This window comes from Ornithodoros turicata, unplaced genomic scaffold (assembly GCF_037126465.1).
Source record: "Ornithodoros turicata isolate Travis unplaced genomic scaffold, ASM3712646v1 Chromosome86, whole genome shotgun sequence".
Lineage (NCBI taxonomy): Eukaryota > Metazoa > Arthropoda > Arachnida > Ixodida > Argasidae > Ornithodoros > Ornithodoros turicata.
This window is the reverse complement of record NW_026999394.1, coordinates 477,585-501,157: the sequence shown is the minus strand read 5'-3', so window position 1 is coordinate 501,157 and position 23,573 is coordinate 477,585. Positions and strand designations below refer to the sequence as shown.

Here is a 23,573-nt window from a genome sequence, read left to right as displayed (position 1 = left end):
CGTGGCTACGCCACTGGACACTACTAAAGTTTCTACCTCATTGTATGCTGTGGCTTGGCCTGCAATGCATCGCACGCTCAGCAGCACGAAGAGCAACTGGGCTAGTTGGTGCGAATGCATAATGAGGTAAATACGAGGCAAAAGACAAAGAGACGGAGGAACAGACAGGACGAGCGTCACTTCCAACTTTACTGACACAAGAGGTAGGCAAAAAGAAAGGAAAAATACAAACAGCGCCACACAACTCCCAAGTTCAAGTACACGAGTAATATTTTTTATCTTATACGAGGAAAAAATGTGAAAAGATATTAAGGTTCACCCGTGCCCACCTTGAAGAAATTGTATTTCCCGCTCAGATAACGTAATCGAGGACTTGCTCACACAATTACCTCCATTATCAAAAATACAGTAAGCTCGAATAATTTCCCGAGTAGTCTGCAATCTAGATTTTCCCAAAACAGCAGTAACCGCGTATGTTTTCATTTTTCCCAATCTTTTGGAAAAAACCCCGAAAGAAACCGTTTTTTTTTTTTTTTCGAGCGATTCCAAATTTCCGGAAATTTTGCATCTCTTTCCAAGATACGGTGAGCGAACACATTCTCACCGAGACATTCGGTCAAAAGATATAAGGTGTGTCCGTGCTTCCTTTTCTCTTTTCGTAAATTCTGAGCCTAAGGAGTGCTTACCATGACCAGAAGCTTCGGTCTCCTTCGAGTAGAGAGATGTCAGGTGTCTCGAATCGCCTGCACAGAATAATTACCTGTTAGGATGCGCTCGTACTGCCCTCGATGATGTGAGGATTTCATACAACAAAAGTGTTTCTATAGCATCAATGTAACGCAGGTACGAGCGCAAAAATAATCGTGCAAGTGGCGCCCTCTTTCACATAAAATCGCGCGAAATATTCTAAATCCTCCACGTTCTCAATAAACTACCAGTGTCGCCCCCAGGCCGCGTGCACGTCAGATACAGCTGGAGTACATTTTAGTGGGTTTTGTTAGTTCTTTTTTTTTCGCCGTGAAATAATTCTGTTATTGGATGGATTCATGATGATTAATCATTCGCATGGCGTACCGACGATCTCTGGCCCTCAGTGACGTCATCAAATCTTTCTTCTCTACCAAATCAATCCACGACGCCGACGGCTTCATCGCTCATAACAACGCGTCACCTTGCCTCGGTATACAGACAAAAAGTGCATTTCTTCGGTGTTTCAGTATTCAGGTTTTTTTTAGAGCTTTACAACATTTTTATAAGAAGGCTACGCGAGAACAATAGATGTCGCTTTAGCCGTTGAGTTCTGCGGCCAGCCGCACATCCTTTCCAAGAAAGTGCGCAACTACGAGATGACTAATTACCCTAAAATGCGTTAAGTTTTTAATTGGGGGATTTCGGGCAAAAGCGAGATTGCATATTGAGAGGCTGTCCCAGTTACGAGGCATTTCACGTTTAGGAAATCCTGAAACACGCACGCGCGTTAAAATGTCCATAAGCCGAATTTTAATGTGCAGGTGAGCTGAAACCGATGATGGTGGTGGTGAAAGGGCTTGCCGTTGTCGGCCTCACGTATGTGGGCAACGTCTGATGGGCGACGTCACGACTGATGCCCTGGGGAAATGTGCGTCCTGGGCCGACTTCTAGGGGAACCGAAACCGCGCCGACCGCACAGGGGTGGCATCCAATGTATTGCTCGTCACAGGAAACGTCAAGGCACACGTGACCTTAAAGATGGCGGCGCCCGTGATCGGCGGCCAAACCGTTTGTAAACAATGCGGTTGTCGTTTCTGCGCGACGTTTTGGATGTCTTTCGATCACGGCAATTATTTTTATCCGATAATCTCGCACTAAAACGTGCAGTTTCGCACATGAGGCCTCCTACTGTTGACGACTTCCAAAGATGTGATGACGACCGCACGTTAAGACTCACTGAGACGATGCGATGTACTTAAAGTAAAGAGAAATGGGCTACCATGTTGCGGAAGAAGCACCGCATAGTTTACGCTGGCAAAATACGTTCATCTCTTGGCGTTATGACGACGGAAATTCGAGCCCTGCACCATCCGCGGATGGAAGCGGATATCCGCGGATATCCGCAAGACAGTGGCGGATTCGGATGAAAATTTAGCACTTTCTGCGGTGTGCGGATCGGATGCGGAAGGCTTGACGTCGGGTGCGGATCGGATGCGGATGCGAAAGCAGCGGATCGGTAGCGGATCGGATGCGGATATACCGCGTGCTGCAATCTTTCCACCAGCAATTGCGCGCCGACAGCGAGCGCATGCTCGGGTACACCTTTGACCGTGCACGGCCAAGACTGGAGAGGAGGCATTCTGGCGTCTCGAACCACGCGAGCACCGGCGAGGTAGTGTTCCACGCGCTCCAGAAGTCTCTCCATATCGCGTTTGTTGAACGATTGCTGAAAGGTTTTACTTTGCTTGTCGTCGAGAGTCCTTCCGTGAGAGCACGGAGGCATCCGAAATGACACCAACATGCGGTATTTACGCGTCATTCCAAACGTGCGGATCTTGCGGATCGGATGCGGTTGGTGCGTTTTGTTCAGCGGATCGGATGCGGATGTAAAATGTTGTGTATGCTGCGGATGCGGATCGGACGCGGATAACGTGTGCGCGGATGCGGGTCTGATGCGGATGCCAAAAATCTCATCCGCGCAGGGCTCTAACGGAAATATGTCGGTAAGCGGCAAAACGACATGTCAACAGAGTCACATGACCTCAAAATGACGTTTCCTATGACGTGCGACCAGGACAAGATGGCAGTTTTGCCAAAAGCACCCGCTTGAGGGTAGTTACAACAATGGCGGGAATGTGTCACCCCTGTGGCCGACCGGCAACGCAGGTAGTAGAGCCACTAAATAGGGAGCAGAGTAGCGACACTCAGCCACGCCGGCGAGCGAGACCGCCATCTTGTGTCCTGCGCGGCTGCGCCGCTTAGCAGTGGGACGTCCTAGTGGGACGTCCGCAGTCCTAATAAAACACTGTTATAATGGACGTTCAAAAACATCCTCAAAAGGGGAGTATTCGATTGAAAACACCTTTTATGATGGAATTGTTTACTGGCAAATATTCCCTCGCAAATAGCTAGTGTAATAGAAGCTTCCGCGGCAGCATGCCGTGACCAGTGGCCGAGACATACAGTTCGACGTTCTTGCCTCTATGGCAAGCAGCACCGCGAACACGGTAGACTTCCAGCCGGTGTTCCGTCGTGGGACCTAAACCGGAGCGCAATGCGTCGCAGGCACGCCTCGTTAGCTTGGTAACAACACTGTGGGACCAACGTGAGTGCCGAGGCTTGAACAGACCTCGGCCACCCTCAGTAGCCTATATTACCTTGTCGGATGAATCACATGCTGAAATACAATTTCTTGGGGAACGTTCGTTACATGTGGGGGGGGGGGGGGGGGGAACGTTTGTAACGATGACGGGAATGCGTTTTTGCAATTAACATCCACGCTTGCGACGAGGCAAAGATATCAGCTAAATTCCTAACATCCCTCCCTGTCAAATAATGAGTTTTTAACTCAGTTTTTAACTCAGGTTATCGTCTATAATGTGATTACTCGCTGAGCGGAGCTGTGAAACCAGCATATTTTTTTCTTTCACGAAATAAAATACCATTTTTAACACCATATTCCCAATACAAATGGAGTGTAAAAAAAAATGTTTTAGCCGGTAAACACCTGTTTCAACACCCCACTTTACACCGTTCATGATCGACATTGGATAAAACGTGGGGTATGTCGATATTACACCTTTAGTAATGCTCTTCTTGCACCCTTTCCGGAATAGAAAAGGGTGTTTGTATAAGAATACACCTTTTTTTTTAGCAAAGAAAGGTGTAAAGTGATTTACTGTGCTGTATAAGAGGGACATGAGATCATGGAGTGAAACGGTGATGTACCTGCGTAGGAGACAAAACTTTCACTCACCACCGCAAGTAATGTTGCACTGCTCAATCGTCTTAAAATTGTTGCTGTTTCCTTGACAACCGCCATAGATAAATTTCTTGCAGATACCTTCGACGGAGTCATAGTAGTACCGCTCGAAGTAGGCCTCGCAGTGTCCTGGGTCCTTCGGTTGATAACAGATACGCGGTAGCTCTTCTGTAAAAGTATCACATTATACGTGTGCAATACGATTGTCTACCTATACGATCTACCCACATTCAGCGTGTCAGAAAGTGGCGTGCAATGTCATTTTGAATGCAAGGAGAGCTGTGAGCGTCTTATGTCCTTGTGCAGCAGCAGTGACATGGTGTTGGTTATCCAAGGGTGCGTTTTCTTATTCAAGTCTGGCAACTTCGTCTTACTTTGAGTCGGCGCAAAATAGCCAGAGTAGCCATCGTAGCGGAAATGACGTCATAACTCTGCGGCGAACATTAGCCGGAGTCGCCCGGGGAGTGACAACTTTACTCTACTCTGCTCTGAAGAGAGAGTATATTGACATCAAATGGAAGGCCGGCCACAGGGGCCGGCTTCCTGTAGCAACTCAGACAGACTCGAGCAACATTCTGAACACCAACTCTCGCCCAGCGACTAAGGCTGTTTAGAGATTGCTATACGTGTCCGTTTCGCCATGCAACAGTCCATGACACTGGAAAGCCGCAAGTGGGAGAACAACACGAGGATGTGGACACCTCATAGGCTAACATCGAACTTGCCATTGTACACCCGGAAGAGACACCCAGCGGCGGTGAAACTCAACTGCTCTGAAGAAGGGTAGCCGTCGTTCTGACGTCACACACAAGATAGTAGACGACGATGCGTCGTTTTGCTACCAACCGTTCTGTTGACAGACAATTTGGGTGGTGTTCAATTTGGAAATGTAGGGCTGCTTAAAAACTGTGGAACATTTTGAAAATCTGCTCGAGTGCACGCATCTGTGGTAAGTTGTTAAACAGAGAGTATATGCCACCACCACCACATCGTCTCGCTCGTCAGGACAGTCCGCCATTTATAGCGCAGAGTAACCGTTCGAAAATGACGGTCAAAGCTGGCTACTCTTGAGTCACGTGATGATAAAGGCTCTGACGTCGTTACCCAACTCCCTGGCTACTCGGGTCGAATAAGAAAACGCGCCCGAAGTGAAGCGCTTCGTGGATTCAGGATGCGCGGCGAGGCGAGATGGATTTGAACTGCTCGCGGCCTGCTCTGACCCACGCAGGCGACACTTTGGCGTGTTTTCTTATTCAACCCGAGTAGCCAGGGAGTTGGGTAACGACGTCAGAACCTTCGTTATCACGTGACTCCAGAGTAGCCACCTTTGGCCGTAATTCTCGAATGACTAGAGTTACTCTGCGCTGAGAATGGCGGACTGGCCTGACGGGTGAGACGACGTGGAAGTGGTGCATACTGTCTGTTTAACAACTTATACCGCAAATGCGTGCACTCTAGCTGATTTTGAAAATGTACTGCAGTTTTTAACCAGTCCTACATTTCCAAATTGAACGCCATCCAAATTGTCTGTCAAGAGAACGGTTGGTAGCAGACGACGCGTGGTCGTCTGCTAGCTTGTGTGTGACGTCATAGCAACGGCTACCCAGAGAAGAGTTGTCACTCCCTACACTGACTAGTTTTCGCCGCAGAGTTATGACGTCATTTCCGCTACTCTGGCTACTTTGGTGATTTTTCGCCGTCTTCTCAGCCACCTCTTCCCCAGGATTGCCACAAAATAGTGTTACGACGCTCAAAAACAATAATTACTTATATGTGGTACTCAATAGAAAATACTTTCGACGTTCATTTAGTACTACACTGTAAACTGAAAAACACCCTTATGGGTGTAAGTGGTTTGTCCTATAACTCACACCACTTTTTACACCGTATGGTCTGGAACACCACTTTTAGAGAGAGTATTCTGTGTAAAACACCCTTTGAAAGAGTGCTTTTCTTTAAAAATGCCGTCTTTTGCACCCTTTATACACCCTCATAAAAGGGCGTATAAAGGGTGCAAAAGACGACATTTTAAACACCCTTTTAGGAGGGTGTAAGATTGTTAAACACCCTCCTAAAAGGGTGCATAAAGGATGCAAAAGACGGCATTTTCAAGGAAAAGCACCCTTTCAAAGGTTTTTTTACACATAATACACCCTCTTAAAAGCGTGTTCCAAACCATACGGTGTAAAAAAAAAGCAGTGTAAGGTATAGGACAAGTGATTTACACCCATAGGGGTGTTTTTCAGTTTACAGTGTACGCCCTGCGCAACGAACTCCATGAGCGTCAGTATACACTCCTGACGGCGTTACGTCGTTAGCTACGAAGCCAGTTAGGCTTTCTTTTTTTTCTGCTCCGCGACGCCAAAAGCCCTCACGACTTGAGGCCTTTACCTCGATAATACGTTCCCGTTCCTCTTATGCAGTGGAGGGCAAGGATGAACGTCCATAGGAACAGTAAAAAGCTTTTAGCAGAATAGTTTGTCTCGAGATAACGAGAAAAGAAAAGCTACTTGGTCTTCCCATTTTATCGCAGCAGTTTGATTTTACTCTTTGTTTTATTAGCGTCTCCATCTTACTGTCTTTCCCTCGACATATTGACTGCCCCTCTAGGAGCTATGAAAAATAATAAAATCATCATTCGTGACACGTCAACATAATTAATCGGATAGAAATTAAAGTTAGTACCAATCTTCTATGCTGTGTGACCACCTGAGGATGATGATTTGAGTTGTAATGGCGCAAAAGAAACTCGGGTACTGTAAAATCAGTGTACTGTAAAGTGTACACTATAGTGTACTAGCGTTACACTAGTACGTCAGTGTAAGTGTACTATAGTGTACTGCAAAATCAGTGAAATATCACGAATTTACTCGAAAACTGAAATGCCCAGGCTAAAAGAACTGACGGAGAAATTAGCTTGAACATCGACAAGCATCATTGAAGTGTCATTAATAATACCGGTGTCAGAAAAATTCATACATTACCATTAATCAAACTCAATCACAAATTGCCATGAAAGAAACGATAGATGTACATCAGAGCTGAAGGGTTGGATGAAGATGTAAAGATTGGATCGACGACGAAGATACGATTATCACCGGCACTTACGGTTATCAGAGATAGGGGCATCCACGATAGAGCTTCTCTGTTGGATCTCGTGCTGTACAGAGATACCTGCGAGGATAAGCATCAATTAATCTCTGTCACATCAGACAAAATAAGATTACATCATTTGCTCGACAACTGTTAAGAGAGAGAGATTTATTTTATTGTCCCATCAGGGGGGCGTTCAAAAGATATTTGGTAGGACCGCTAGGGAACCCGTATTGCGGTCCCGCAAATCTGCAGTAATGCTAAATATGCATACAAACTAAATACATATGTGAGCATAATAAAAGTGACAACATTATAGGTACAGTCCTACGGCGTACAGGGTGGGTGTTGTAAAAGGTCAGTCACGTCTTCGCGCGTGGCGCGATACCGACCTGACGGACAGGCTTCCGCTACCACAGAGAGCGTAATTTGTGGTGGACCAGAAAAGCCTCTGAAAAAAGTGTGGTTTCCAGGCACTGCATAACAAACTCAATGATCATATCCAGTTTACCAACGCATTAATCGCAGAGTTCACTTGACCATTGTCGCTCCATGTACACGCACATCATTGCTCTCTATCGTAGATATATTCTTTGCTTTTCACCTTGTTATAATCTTTTTCTGTCTGCTGTCTTTTTTTGTTTTGTTTTTTTTTTTCTTTTTTTAGTCGATGTTCATTGTTTGATATACAGTGCCAGTGTGTTGCATATACGTGCTCACTCCTTCATGTAATAGCCTAAAGGCCCCTTGATGGACCAATAAATAATAATAATAATAATAATAATAATAATAATAATAATAATAATAATAATAATAATAATAATAATAATAATAATAACAAAGTGAATACGACCACGCAAACTTTCCTCTTCGTGCATTTCCTATGCGCTGTACCGATGTGAACACGGCTATCTGCAAATTGTTGTGCATAGCATCCGCAAAGGGGCGCTAGCCGACACGAATTTGTTTTCGCTTTTGACACCGCTAGCGCCCCTAGACGGAAGCTGCGCTCAACTAGTGGCAGACCACCGTGTTTACATCGGTATGCGCAAAAGAAATGCATGAAGATGAAAATTTGTGCGGTCGTATTTACTTTGTTATGTAGTGCCTGGTTAACTACGATTCATTCCCAGGCTTTTCTGGCACAAATTACGCTCTCTAGTAGGTACCGCGCCACGCGCAAAGATGTGACTGACCTTTTCTAGCACCCACCCTGTACATGAAAAACCAATGTGAGTCACGACAACAACATAATTAAATTCACATCTTATATGAGAGCATATTTCTAAAAAATATGAAGGCTAGTCGCTTTTTTAACCTCAGATGCAAGTGAATTCCAATTTTTTCCTGCGAAATATCGAAATGAGTGTAAACCATAATTAGTATGTGGATGAAGTTGAGTTCAATAATCGTTATTCCTTGACGTACATAATTCCTCTTCGGTTCTGGGTGCGTGATTCTTTGCGCCTGCGCTAATAAGTAGAGGAATGAGAGGAGAATAGCCTTAAAGGTACTATAAAGCAGTCGAGGTGGAACCTCATGTTTCGTGTGCCCTGAATTGTGTACGTCCTCAGGAGTAAAATGCCGCAAAAATTTCTCACATAGACCTTATAGCTCCCGAAAAAATGCAAATTTAAATCTACTGGCAACGCTGTGGCGAAGCAGACCGACGAAACGCCAACTCCGCCAAGTACGGCGGCGAAAATGTCTCATGCGCACGACTCTGGGCCAAACAGAGCGACGTACGATTGCAGCGCCACGGCGCTGAAACAAGGCCCAGGTATAGACGTTTAGCTACTGAGTGCAAGTTTCGACTTTTGTTTATTTTCTTTCACACAAATTACATTTTCTCAAAAGATAGTATTTGCAAATCCCAACAGGAAAGCATCTGTTTATCGGTCTCCTTGTTTACAGGGTTGCTTGACAAATTGAGGACTTCTTCTCAAAAGGCGTCGCACCGACATTCTTGACTGCGTTTGTATTTACCAATTAGAAATACTTAGGGTAAACTCCTACGCATATTACTTGTTGTGCTGAACGTTTGAGTCTAGCACTCTCACGTCATGCCGATTGTATAGGTTCGACCTCGACTGCTTTATAGTACCTTTAAAGGGCAGTCGGTCAATTTTGATATTAGGGCTCTGCTGGACTGTAAGCTACGTGAGGATGTGAAACAAACTATTTTGGAGACAAATGGGCGGAAGGAACGTCACTTTCACGCCTGGTTTGGGGGGGATATATTTATTAGACAAAAAGGAAAACAAAACGGGGAAGGTCAGCCAAACGGGACGTCGGCTTGCTATTCCAGAAATAAGACATAATAATAAATAAATAAAAAGAAAAGATAAGAATTAAAGAAAGGAAGAAATAGGAAGGAATAAGAAAGAATTAAAGGAAGAAAATTAAGAAATAAGAAATAAAGAAAAATAATTTGGAAATAACGAAAAACTAACAGATGATCAAAGAAGGATGAGGTAGATTAATGACAAAGATGACAAAAAAAAAAGATGACTAACAAACGGTGAAGGAATGATGAGATGAATCACAGAAGAAGAATGAGATTTCACGACTGAGTTCACAGGCCTGGTTTGCATCTCGCGTTGAGTTAAGCAATAGCTACTTGAGGACAGCAGGAATGTGTGAGGCCGAGGTAGGATTTATTGAGAGTTATCTTTTGAGATATGGGTGAAATATGATGCGCAGGTTTTGTCTCTAATGAGTGGATTGATGTCTCCAACAGAACATGAACCGAAACTCTGACGTCACGAACTGCCGAAGCTTTCGTTATGAACACATAAGCGGTACACTGTAAACTGAAAAACACCCTTATGGGTGTAAATCGCTTGTCCTATAATTGACTCCTCTTTTTACACCGTATGTTCTGGAACACCCTTTTTCGATGGTGTATCCCGTGTAAAACGCCCTTTGAAAGGGTGCTTTTCCTTGAAAATGCCGTCTTTTGCACCCTTTATACACCTTTTTAGGAGGGTGTTTAACGATCTTACACCCTCCTAAAAGGGTGTTTAAAGGGTGCAAAAGAGGGCATTTTCAAAGAAAAGCGCCCTTTCCAGGGGTGATTTACACGGAATACACCCTCTAAAAAGGGTGTTCCAGACCATGTACGGTGTAAAAAGAGGTGTCAGTTATAGGACAAGCCATTTACACCCATAAGGGTGTTTTCCAGTTTACAGTGTAGCAACGTTAATCCAACTATTTTCCACGGTGGCTGTGAGCACCATAAGAAATCATCTGTTTGGCTTTTCATTAAGGCGACATCACTTCTTCAGAAGTCTATGGGCGATTTTCGTTCTCACAAGATACGTGGACGCACTGAACGACCATCATAACATTGGTACTGGCGTGTTTTCTTAGCATTTCTCTAGTCAATGACTTTTTCTTAGAGGACAATGTGTAAGCCGTTGATTTTTAATAAATGAAAGTTTGGTGCGTCCCGAACATGTGCTGTCATCTCGATAGAGTGTCGCGCACTAAAATATTTGCGAATTCGGGCTCAACGGATAGTCCTGGAATTCTGAAAAATGTGTCATTGACAAGTGTAATACAAGGAGAACACTCCAGCACTTCTGTTTTGACGGTATTTTACGCCGTTTCTGAACGCTTTGCGAACAAACGTTCTCTGTTGTCTTGCGCAGAAGAGATTGTCTCTTAAACATAAACTGACGCTTTCAAGTATTTTTGAAACTGGCGATGCATTGGTTGATCGCATCATGCAAGGAAGACCATTCAGAAGGACAACGCGCTGTTACAACTAGTGATGTCACGAACTTTTGGCGAACCTAGTGGTTCGCAAGGTTGGACGAACCTTCGAATTTCTTGTCACTTTCGCAGAGGTTCGCAAAAATTCTCAGCTGAATTTAGCGGATTTTTTTCGTGGGGTCTTGGATGACAGGTAAGCGACGAAAGTCGTCTCCAGACCAGAGCGCACTAGTGTTCTGGCTTCGTGGTAAACGAAGTTTGTACATTTAAGATTGAACTGCTAACAGTTTTGCGCCGTTGTCCTTACGTGCTTTGTTTTTCCTTACCGACTCTCTGTTTACTCTGCGGAGGTGTATGTAAGAATGCTAGGTGGTAGCGTGGTAGGCGCAGGTAAGTTTCTGCTGCTAGAAAAGTACAAATCCAAGGAAAGCAAACTGATTTATCGAACATACCGTACAGGAGTCCATATTGTCTGATGTGATTAAGCATAATTAAGCCTTGAGTGGCGTACGTTGAAGTGTTTACGTATCCGGGCAGGGCACGCCAGCGCATGCGCTGTGAAGTCGAACTTTTGCGAACTTTCGCGAATTTTTCTGAGAAAAGGTCGAAAGTTTTGCGAAACTTTTGCGAACTCGAACCTTGCCAGGTTCGTGACATCACTAGTTACAACATACGCGAGGCTTTACCCTCGTAAAGCTTCGCCTGATCGGCGTATGTCCTATCAGAGCACATCCCTCCTCCACTGGCCTTAGTATAAACCTTCCCGAACCACGCACTTTCCGTGTTTCTTAATCAGTTGCAGACTTGTGCCCGTTACTCGAAAAAAGTAATCGTTAACTACCGTTACCGTTACTTGTACGGAAAAAAGTAATTGATTACCTTTACCAATTACCGGTACTCGACTCCAAACGTAATTGAGTAACGAGTAGAAAAGTAACGCGTTACTCCGGTCGTTACTGAGCATTCACACAAATTATACCTGTCTTTGTGTGCAAAGACAAGTAGACCTGAATCTCTACTGTATTTATCGCCTGGGAAGACGTTGACCCGATTGAGGAAGAGCATTGTGTGCGACTTCCCCATGTCCCACTGAACCCCCGAAGCTTCTGGTGACACATGAGATTCGAACCGAAACGTCTAATGGTCCGGTTCCGGTTTAGGTTCGGCGATAAAGGTTCGGTTCCGGTTCAGCTCCAGAAGGCTATTATGATGGTTCAAACCGGTTCTTTACAGTTCGGTTCCCGAACCGGTTTTGTAACGGTTTCACGAATTTTTTTGCAGACGATCTATATCGAACAGATTTTTTTTTTCTGAAAATGAACCCGGTATAAGGTGACCGAAGAGATCAGACGTTCTCATTGGAGCAACTTCGTAGTTTTTCTAATTAAAAAGTTAATTATTGAAAGTTAAGACATTGTCTTAGGAGCCCGCTAACCGCTAATGCCTTCCTAGGGAGGTCCCTTCACCATATACAGTGAACCCTCGTTGATATGAGTCTAGGGTTCGTGGTTTTCGGCATTTTCCGAAAAATGCCGGAAAACACCCCCCGAATGATTTTTTTCAGATTCGGAATATTCCGAAAAAATCCGAATTTCTCGTATCCTGACAGCTGCCATTCCTGGAACGGCAAAGAGAAATCCCCTTGGAATCTCCCTTTGTCGACTATTTCTCAAGCGTGGCATTATCTTCGGGCTGTGCTCTTGTTTCGGTTTGCGTTTGTGTGTGTCGGTCGGTGACCGCCTTTTAGCAGCACACGTACTTAGTGACACACCTACCTTTAGTGAATTTACTATTCAGAACCTTTATGGTATGTTGTTGTCGGGTTAAAAAGAGATCACGAGTGTACGGAGCTCCCAAACAGTTTCAAAAGCCGATCGCTCATCCCCTGCCCTAGCCTTCTAGTTAATTTTTGTGTTTTTTCTATTCCTCTATCTACTCCCCTCCAGTTACTAGTTGGAGTGACCCCTGTTTCCGTTCCTGAGGCACTTCAAGGCACTTCACTGTATGAGGACTTATTAGTATGACTTATTCTTATTTGTTCTACGAGATGAATCTCGTATGGATGATATAAAGCGCGAGTTTTTCGAATATGCTGTATGCCCTTCCCCTCAGGTGGATATATCTGCTATTGAGTTTTGGACGACCCGTTCCAGCACATGGCCTTTGTTACCCCATTCTCCAAGGTCGAAAATAAAGTTGTTGTTTGGCCTTTGTTATCGCGGTGCGCCTCAAGCATACTGGCTATTCCTGTTTATAGCACTAATGTTGAGCGCGCGTTCTCTAAACTGCGTGTTATTAATCGCAAGGAGCGAGCCGCTATGACAGATGCGAGCATGATGATGTGCGCTTGCATCTATCACAACAAGAGGCAGTCTCCTTGTTTGCTGGTTTGGCACAGGCAATAAAAGACATTGTTAATGAAGCCATGAATCGATTCACTTCTTTTCGGTTCGTTGTCACTTCACGCGCAAAATAGGCTTTCCTTCATGCGAAATAAATAGATGCCCGTATTCGGGCATTTATTTTTTGGGCGGAATATAGATGCCGAAAAAATCCGATTTATAGTCCCCCATATAGATGCCGATAAACACGCCCCGAATTGGGTTGAAAATAAATGCCGAAAACCAGAAACCCTAGATATGACCAGAGCCGTTCCCGCGGATTTTGGTCATGAAGCGAATTGTCATATTAAGGAGAAACGCACCCTCCGCGGACCGGACACACCGCTGCGCACAACAAAAGCCGACGTGATTATGATTTATTTTCTGAGAAATCTGTTAACAATAACTACGTCAAACAATTTTTCTAAATGGACAATAGCACCATCAATTGCGGACACGTTATCGACCTTGATCTGCTCAAAAAATAACGCGGCAACCTGTAGGGGTTCGCTTGCCTCGTTCGGGTAACGCAGCTTTTCATTCCGACCATGTTCACGAGAAAACAGTAGCACACTGTGACCTGGTCACCGCCGTTCTAAGCACTTGACGCGACGCGGTCATAATAGCGGGAAGATAATGTCTGTGTTCGACCCTACTTGTGACAAAATCTTGGTCGTTGTCCGATAAACGGATTGTCATATTATCGACGGGGATTTGCATGCCAGCAGAACGGTTCCCGAAAACAAAGGTCAGGTCAGAAAGCGAGTATGTCAGATTAACGGGAGTCATACACTCTAAGAAAAAAAGGAGTGAAACTGGGAGTAATTGTAGCTTCTACTCCCCTAGCTTGCAATTGCTCCCCATTTTAGTCCCCTAACCCGACATTTAGTCCCGACATTTACTCCCCAGGACTGCAAATTGTCACTAAACTTCGCAAATTGTGCCCTAGTATGGCGCAAGATTTTATATCACTCGATATATCACGGTTGACGGTTTGCTTCAAAGTATTTTCATGCATGCACACCAATTATGTACCTGGGACTCGTACAACAGCGCGTAAAATGCGGTCTCCACTTTGTGACATTCATTTACTCCCGTGCGTTTACTCCCGAAAGGGACTATTTTTTGTGGCAATGCATTTACTCCCCAAAAGGAGTAAAAGTACTCCTTTTTTTCTTAGAGTGTATTTACTAGGGTTCACTGTATTGCAATTGATTTCATCTCGGGAAAAGATATATATATATATATATATTTCTTTTTCTTAAAAAATATGTTGGCACTTAGCTGGGACACCCTGTACACATGCATGCACATATATACCATCACTGTTACTTACCCCCACATGCCCCCAGACATTCTTCCTCCTTCGCGAAGTTGTTCTCGTTGCCTTGACAACCGCCGTAGATGAAAGTCTTGCAGCTTTGCGCTTCTCGATCGTAGTAAAACCTCGGGAAGTATCCCATGCAGGGTCCTTTATCCGGCTGTAGGTAACACACGGCAACATTGCCCGTTCCTGTGTGCACACCATCATCATAACGATGCATATTGGCACGTATATTGACATTTAATAATATTGACAATACAACTGATATATGTCACATATATGTGTCATATATATGTCACATATATATAGGGTTCCGCGTTTCCGGTTTTTATTTTTGGGCAGATTCGGCGTATGTTTTTCGATGTTTATTGATTTTCACGAAATCGGCGTTTTTCGATGTTTTTTTCCCCGCGTGTACATCTTTTACCCGACAGTTATCGGCGACTAGAAATCACAATCTAATTTCTGCACGATGCTCATTCAACATGGCGTTGTTCGCTGCGGTGGCATTTTATGACAAACGAAAAAGTAAACGGATATTTTTCACAACCATCGCATTTCTGTATGGTTTTCTGATCTGTATCAACAACGTGCTGGGCATTTGCTGCAATTTATCTCTGTCATGTCCTGGAATGTCCCTTTCGGTGTTTTTCGATTAAAACCGAATGAGTGAAAATTTACACGACGTATGTTTTTCGGTGTTTTTGGATTAAAACCGAATGAGGGAAAATTTACACGACGTATGTTTTTCGGTGTTTTTGGATTAAAACCGAATGAGGGAAAATTTACACAACGTATGGTTTTCGGTGTTTTTCGATTAAAACCGAAAACGCGGAACCCTAAATATACCGGGTGTGTTAGTTAAATCCCCGGGCTAAATAATTCGCGAACCGGTGCACCAGTCGAATAACTTTCTTTTTTATAAGTATCTGTCCAATACCGCCTACAAGATGCGCACCGCGTGAATGAGTGGGAGGCGCTCATTATTTAAATAAAAATTCAAATGAGTTTCGTGAAAAAAGCTAACTTATAAAGCAGGGCGCCGTCGGCATTAAAATGCGTACTACCCCTTCTGGGACCTTCAGCAGGTACATTTTAGAGAAAAATCTGCAACCGAAGCGGGTCATTTGTTGCAGTAATTAATTGGTTTCGGTTTACATATTTTTGTCGCGGCTGGTCGCGGTGAAGCGCAAAAGGACGCTCTTTCACTCCCTTATCCATCAATGAATTACGTCCTTACACCAATGAATAACACCAATGAATTACACCAATGAATTACACCAATGAATTACGTCCTTTTGCGCTTCGCCGCGACCAGCCGCGACAAAAATACGTAAACCGAAACCAATTAATTACTGCAACAAATGACCCGCTTCGGTGGCAGATTTTTCTCTAAAAGGTGTCCACTGAAGGTCCCAAAAAGGGTAGTACCCATTTTAATGCCGACGGCGCCCTGCTTTAGAAGTTAGCTTTTTTCACGAAACTCATTCGAATTTTTATTCAAATAATGAGCGCCTCCCGCTCATTCACGCGGTGCGCATCTTGTAGGCGGTATTGGACAGATACTTGCAGAAAAGAAAGTTATTCGATTGGTGCACCGGTTCGCGAATTATTTAGCCCTGGGATTTAACTGAGACACCCGGTATATGTCACATATGTGGCTGGCGCGGGCGCCCGCCAACTCCATTGGGTACGGACGTTCTCTGTTTGTCGTCACATATACATATTCAACGATGAAACATAATTGCTAATCTTACACATTTCAGAATTATGCTGTTTACTCCTCTTAAGGTTCTTCTCTTTCGAACCTCTCGTTTACAGTGAGCACTCGTTTATTATGTCCATGGTCGTTTCCCAAAAATTTTGGTCATAATGCGGAATTGTCATATTATAACGGGGGAGATTTGCGGAGGTTTCACTGCATTGCTCTCCATGAGTATGGTCGTAAAGCGCGTATGTCAGATTATCGGGGGTCATATTAACGAGGGTTCACTGTACGTAATAATCTACCACGTGTTTCAACTCTTTCATGCGCCGACGGTTCCTGGTCGCCTGGTAACGTGCAATTGTGTTCTCAGAGCTAACAGCGCTGGTGTTTCTTGAAGCTACTAATATGGGCCTAAGTGCATTATATCTACGTCGTGCGATCACTGCTCTGCTGGGTTACTTACTTTCTGGAGGAGCGATTATACGAGGTGTGAACCGATCGTCTACAGGCACGAGCTTCCTGTACCTTACTGCATAGAGGTTTTGGTTAAACGTCAACATGGAGTGAGGTCGAGGTACGAGACAATTCAAGGAACAAATAGAAAAAGATGCAAGACACACAGCATACACTCACAAGTACACTCTAAGACAAAAAAGGAGTAAAACGGGGAGTAATTGCAGCTTCTACTCCCCTGGACACAATTACTAAGACTCGGAAATGGTAGGTTTGTATTCTATCATCAACAGTCTCAGGTTTTCCCTGAGTGTCTTCGCTGACTATGCAGATTGGCGTCTCCTCAGTTCCCCCCGAAGACATCCCACACTCTAAGAAAAAAAAGAGTAAAACGGGGAGTAATCGCAGCTTCTACTCCCCTAGTTTGCAATTACTCCCCATTTTAGTCCCCTAACCCGACATTTACTCTCGACATTTACTCCCCAGGACTGCAAATTGTCACTGAACTTCGCGAATGTTCTCCTGAATGCAACAGTCTATGTAAATATGTGCCTTTGGTCAATTTGATGGCATAAGGCAGTATAAATAAACTCAGCCACCATAGCAATTTTCTTCGCAAATTCTGCCCAGTGTATGGCGCAAGATTTTATATCACCCGATATATCGCGGTTGATGGTTTGCTTCAAAGTATTTTCGTGCGTGCACACGAATTATGTACCTGGGATTCCTAATTACAACTGCGCGTGAAATACAGTCTCCACTCTGTGACATTCATTTACTCCCGAGCATTTACTCCCGAAAGGGACTATTTTTTGGTGGCAATGCATTTAGTCCCCAAAAGGAGTAGAAGTACTCCTTTTTTTTTTCTTAGAGTGTCGTAGCTCCAAGCTCGTTCCAAAGACTTCCCCTAGAATCCGGCACATGACGCGTACTACCAGCCCTGTTTCCCTCTCCATTCTTAATTCCTTCTCTCTGCATCCGTCCACATCTGTGATGTTCATAACACCAGTTGCTTCGCAGTCTTTACGAGGAAATTTTAAAAAAAGACTGAGCTACATCTATATACGAAAGCTTAGCGTGGTCTTTTCTCTCTCATTTTCGTTTACCTCTTGTGCGCCTTACTAGAGTGTCATTGAAGAACGATGTTCGAAGTACTATCCCACTCTGTGGAATAACGTCGTCATGATCTCCAAAAGTACAGAATACAGACGTTTTTTAAAGGTAGGTGCACTCTAAGAAAAAAAAGACTAATTTTACTCCTTTTGGGGAGTAAATGCATTGCCACAAAAAAATAGTCCCTTTCGGGAGTAAATGCACGGGAGTAAATGAACGTCACAGAGTGGAGGCTGCATTTCACGCTCTGTTCTAAGAGTGTCAGGAACAAAATTCGTGCGCCTGTACGAAAATACTTCTAATCAGACACCCAACAATGATATGTCGAGCGATATAAAATCTTACGACTTACATAGGGCACAGTTTGCGAAGAAAGAAGAGCTGTTTCTTACTCTGTAGGAGTGGAAAATTTCTAAGTTGGCTGAGTGATACAGCCTTGTGCCATCAAATTGACCAAGAGCACATATTTACATAGACCGTTGCATTCGGAAGACCATTTGTGAAGTTCAGTGACAATTTGCAGTCCTGGGGAGTAAATGTGCGGGCTAGGGGACTAGAAGCTGCAATTACTCCCCCTATTACTCCTTTTTTTTCTTAGAGCGTGGAAGCAAAAGGCCCAGGACTGAAGTCGCCGATATTTCGAACGAACACTATACACTCTTAAAAAAAGGGTGTACTTTAACTCCTTTTTTTTGCGACATATATCACTCTCTTTTTGGAGAGTACGTTTACTCTCAAAAAGGAACCTCCTCACTCGCTTCGGACCCTTTAACTTCCTACTGGAGAGTAACATTCCTCTCTGAAGAGTCTGAAGCAGGGATTTCCCTACACCCCCCCTGCATTTTTGCAACCCCCCCCCCCCTGAAATTTCTCAGGTGACTCCACCCAGCTCGGCCACCAACACGTTCTGGTAGTGAGTCAGGCGCAGCGAATTACATCCTGTACTGTCAAACTTGGGCTGTAGGACCACAGTCATGCAGATGATCGTACCATGCATTTGTCCAAAATCATTTGAAAGTGACTGTGCAATGCATATATTGCGCGTATGTACGAGCACGCAAACTCAATGTGGATCATCAAGAGCCATTTGCGCTGAACTCAACCAAGCGAGGTATTCTAAGGTTTTCACCGTTGATTGCTACACTGTAAACTTTTTCACACCTTTAAAGGTGTGCGCTATGCACATTCAACCTGGTTGCGTAAGATTGCATCTCCAGGATGATATTTTACAAAAATTGGAAAGCACTACTAAAGATCAAGTGTCAGTGCAAATCTTGCTTTCTTTATGTCTTGGATATCGTAGGTACGAGCTAATGCATATATGCATCGCTATCGATAATCGAGCACGCGCAAGTGTCTACAATACTGTTTAACAATGTTGAGATGTTGCAAGACTGAATTTTTGCACGACAGACAACACTCGAGTAAAGAAAAATTGTGCGAAACCATGCTCCATTATGATGTTACCAAAATTACACCTAAAAAGGCGTGCGCCATGCACGCTGTTACACCTTTAAAGGTGTGAAAAGATTTAGAGTGTAGGTGTTCGTTGACAAGATGGTAGTCTCTGATCTTTGTCGGTCGTGTGATTATGCGTCTTAATGTTGAAATGCCGTTCACAATGAATCTCTGTTCTAATGTACTGTGTTCTAAAGTAGTAACATGTACAAATAAACCGGGAAAGCTGCGCAGATATGTCACCGTTTTGCCACGATTCTTTCCGTGTCTAAGAAAAATTCCTTAAGTGGAACCTTCACCAAGCATCACCCCCCCCCCCCCCCCCGCCCTTGAAAGCTCGGCACCCCCCCCCAGTAGTGAATTTCTGGGGAAATCACTGGTCTGAAGGCAGTGAGGAGACTCCTTTTTGAGAGTAAACGTACTCTCCAAAAAGGGAGTAATATATGTCGTAAGAAAAAAGAGTTAAAGTACACCCTTTTTTTAAGAGTGTATTATTCTGTAGAACACAAAGTGACTCTGTTTCAATTATCGGCAGCTCCCGAACATTGGCTTCGATCGTTGATTTTCGTTGAGTGGCAGTTTTCCCATGAATGTACCTCTTTCGCAACTATGCATGGAATGCGAGCTGCACCCGTGACCTAGAACAATGTTTCCCAAACTTTTGGCGGTGACGGACCCCCGGAAGCGATGAGAACCAATTCACGGACCCCCCCCCCCCCCCCCACACACACACACACACCGTCACAGCCAGTGCATAACCAGCAACCTCGTCAGCTGCTGCGCGCTTTCGATACAGCTTCAGAAACGATTCCGAACTGGTTTCTTCTTCTTGTTTGTATGTGTATGACGCGGACAAACGTGCATTGCAGGACTTTTCTATCAGAAATTAGAAGCTAGCCGTTGAAGCATGCTTGTAGCAATTTTGGAAGGTCTGGGTGTTTGGAAATCGGGCGGCATGTACGAACGCGTGCTTGTGGGGACGAAAATCCTCACTGAAATGTGAGAGACGGTCGCGGACCCCCACGGACACTCTCGCGGACCCCCAGGGGTCCGCGGACCACACTTTGGGAAACACTGACCTAGAAGACACCGCTGGACATTCTCAGTGCAGTGGACAGAGAGCCTTTTCCGCATCCAGTTTAGGCGCAAGAATATGGGTGGGGTTTTGTGCTCCTTGCGCGTTGCCAGACAATATTTCGTGTTATCACTGTGATTTGATCATCGTACGGATTTAGAGAAACGGGTGGCAGAGAACAAAAAGGGCGTGAGACGTTCGATTAGTATGCGCCCTCCACTCTAAGAAAAAAAAAACGAAATATTTTTGCTCCTTTTGAGGACTAAATGCAGTGCCACAAAAAATAGTCCCTTTCGGGAGTAAATGCACGGGAACAGGGACAGTGCTAGGGGTGTGCGGGGCCTGAGGCAAGGGCACATCGCGGGGCCTGTTTCACACCAGCAGTAATGAAAAGATAACCGATAAGATTTTTGCAGTGGGAGATTTATAGCAGTACGAGATATGGCAGCAGGAGAGAAGGGTGCGAAATCCTCGGTTATAGCTTGCAGGGTTGGTGAAGTTTTCTTAAAAGTGGGACTTTTTCGCATCACATGACGGAATGGCACATAACACATTCTTCTCTCATTTGCGTGCGATTAAGTGCATACTTGATATTTAAAAAAAAAGTAATCTCTGGTTGAGGGCTTCGTGCGCGGGGCCTAAGGCGGTCGCCTTACTCGCCTACCCCTATCGCCGGCCCTGCATGGGAGTAAATGAATGTTACAGAGTGAAGACCGCATTTCACGCGCTGTTGTAAGAGTCTCAAGTACATAAGTCATCCCCATATCATCGTCATCATGTATTTCTCTCTCTCAAGTACATAATTCGTGTGCATGCATGAAAATACTTTGAAGCAAGCCGTCAACCGTTACATATCGAGTCATATAAAATCTTGCGCCATACATAGGGCACAATTTGCGAAGAAAGATGCGCTAACTGTTTCTTACTCTGTGTGACTGGAGAATTGCTACGTTGGCTGAGTTATACAGCCTTATGTCGTTCAAATTGACCAAGGGCACATATTTACGTAGACTGTTGCATTCGGGAGACCATTCGTGAAGTTCAGTAACAATTTGCAGTCCTGGAGAGTAAATGTCGGGACTAAATGTCGGGTTAGGGGACTAAAATGGGGAGTAATCGCAGACTAGGGGAGTAGAAGCTGCGATTACTCCCCGTTTTACTCCTTTCTTGATGTCTTCAGGGGGAACTGAGCAGACACCAATCTGCATAGGCAGTGAAAACACTCGGGGAAAACCTGAGACTGTTGATGATAGAGTACGAACCTACCACTTCCGAGTCCTAGCTCCAACCAACGACTGGAATTTCGTCGACACGTACACTCTTAAAACTGAACTTCACCGCATAGCACGCTCCTAGCCAACCATCATCTGGAATGATATCGTTATCTGCCCCGATTTGTTGAAAACGGGAGGCGTACGCCTTTTCTGTGACAATTATGAACAGCATGAAGGCCTGTTCTGACATATAGCGATTTGCTATATAGCGCTCGAAAATAGCGCGATATTTTCCTCCTCGCAGTGCTCCAAACCGCTAAAAATTAGAGCGTCGCGGAGCTGAGCTCCTGTCAACTTTTTCAGCGCTAATATTAGCACTACATTCGTGCGGCCAATCAGAAGGCCCTTCAGAGGTGACGTCGCGGAAGCCGTGGGGTTGTTTTGCTTCCGCATTTCGTGGCACGGCGACGGCATTGGAACCGGTGAGTTTGTCATCCAAAATGTATGGCAATTTTCAGTTTTGTCAAGTGATGGAACTTGTTCGTCCGCATGCCGTTGAATACCTGAAGCGCCATGATGGGAGAGACCGGAAACAACCACCCAACTTCCGCTAAATTATAGTGCTACCGCCGGTTTGCAAGTGAGAACCATCCGATCACACTGAGCGCTGTTTTTGTGCGCTACTTTGTAGCGCTATATTAATGCGCTGCTATATGTCGGAACAGGCCTTGAGTGTCACAAAAAAGGCGTACGCCTCCCGTTTTCAACAAATCGGGGCACATAACGATATCATTCGAGATTATGGTTGGCTAGGAGCGTGCTATGCGGTGAAGTTCATTTTTAAGAGTGATATAGTGACGATGCTGTCTCATAGAGATGTTTCCACAAACGATTGCATTAGGTTCCTATACGGTGGTAGATATTATGCGCTATTCTATAGGAAGTACAGCAGTACGCCAGAGGCCTTAGGCATCCGCCATTTGCTACACAAAGACGTATGGGTGGCTCTCTAATTGTAACTATGTAATTCGACGTACTAGTTGGTACACACTATATATTACGCGGTCAGGTTCTGTCTTTGCAGTTGTATATGCTACACTGGCTACTGAACGCAGACTCGATGAAAAGATTCGGTGAAGTGATGCTGGAGGTGACGATGGTGACTTACTGTCTTCAGGGTTATACGGGATAGAGCTCCTGTGTTGGACCTGGTCTTGTCCTGAGATATCTGCGGGGATCAGAACAATTCACCTCTGTATTACAGGCAGATTAGATCGAGCAAAATACGTCATTTGCTCGACATCTGGTCGTTTCTTTTTTTTAAGGCAGACTCATGTACCCGTATTCACCAACTTACTTAAACCATTGGTTTAATGACGTCGGGTTTAAATTGATCACGTGAGACTTTCGTTCGCCAATCCTGGATCACCATCCCATGCTCTACAACCTGCTCCTGTGAAGCCAATGGCACCGCACATAGCGAGCTTCCTGCACGGCGCATGCGCATTTCGCCAGAGCCTGCCAGAAGCGATGGAGGCCGGTAGGCCTAATCCCCGGTTCACGAAGAATTTTTCATCAAATCTTGGGTAAGTTTTGATTGATATAGTTACTAGAAGCGCCCAGGAGGTAGATTTTATCGCAATGGGACGAATATTCGATTCAAATATTCCATTTCGATCATCCACCCAAGCTACTTAAACCGGTGGTTTAAGACCCATGTATTTGAATAGGACGTATTTTAAACTAGGCGAGAGGCTAGTTTAACGTCGGCCTAAGTACGCTGCAACTGTGAACGTGTGTTTAAAAAACTATTGTAGAGTGGTTGTGGTAGGTGATGCTTCACTAATTCGAAATCTAACTGGTAAAAATTAAGCAGAATCGTTTTAAATGCATGGTTAGTAAACGAAAACGGCGTAACGCTTGACCGGGGGTACGAAATGCGGCTGTTGTTTTTAGAAGGCGCTATCGCGAACTTTTGCATGACAAACGTAAAAAACACCGTTAAAGTGTGGTCAAAGAGAGTGACATCGACATGTGCCACTGGACAAAATCCAGATACCAATCCAATGTACCGATAGAGCGTGC

At 44.6% G+C, this 23,573-nt stretch overlaps 1 protein-coding gene across 1 annotated transcript; it reads right to left on the bottom strand.

The window, feature by feature from the left end:
* Positions 1 to 575: 575 nt before the first annotated feature.
* On the bottom strand, positions 576 to 22,715 carry LOC135374600 (actinia tenebrosa protease inhibitors-like). Its single transcript, XM_064607538.1, has 6 exons — positions 22,657 to 22,715; positions 16,639 to 16,704; positions 14,480 to 14,656; positions 7,061 to 7,126; positions 3,947 to 4,120; positions 576 to 743 (listed from the first exon to the last, which is right to left on the bottom strand). The coding sequence occupies exons 3-6, from the start codon at positions 14,604 to 14,606 to the stop codon at positions 601 to 603; spliced, it is 510 nt and encodes a 169-aa protein (XP_064463608.1). The 5' UTR covers positions 14,607 to 14,656; positions 16,639 to 16,704; positions 22,657 to 22,715; the 3' UTR covers positions 576 to 600.
* Positions 22,716 to 23,573: the final 858 nt, after the last annotated feature.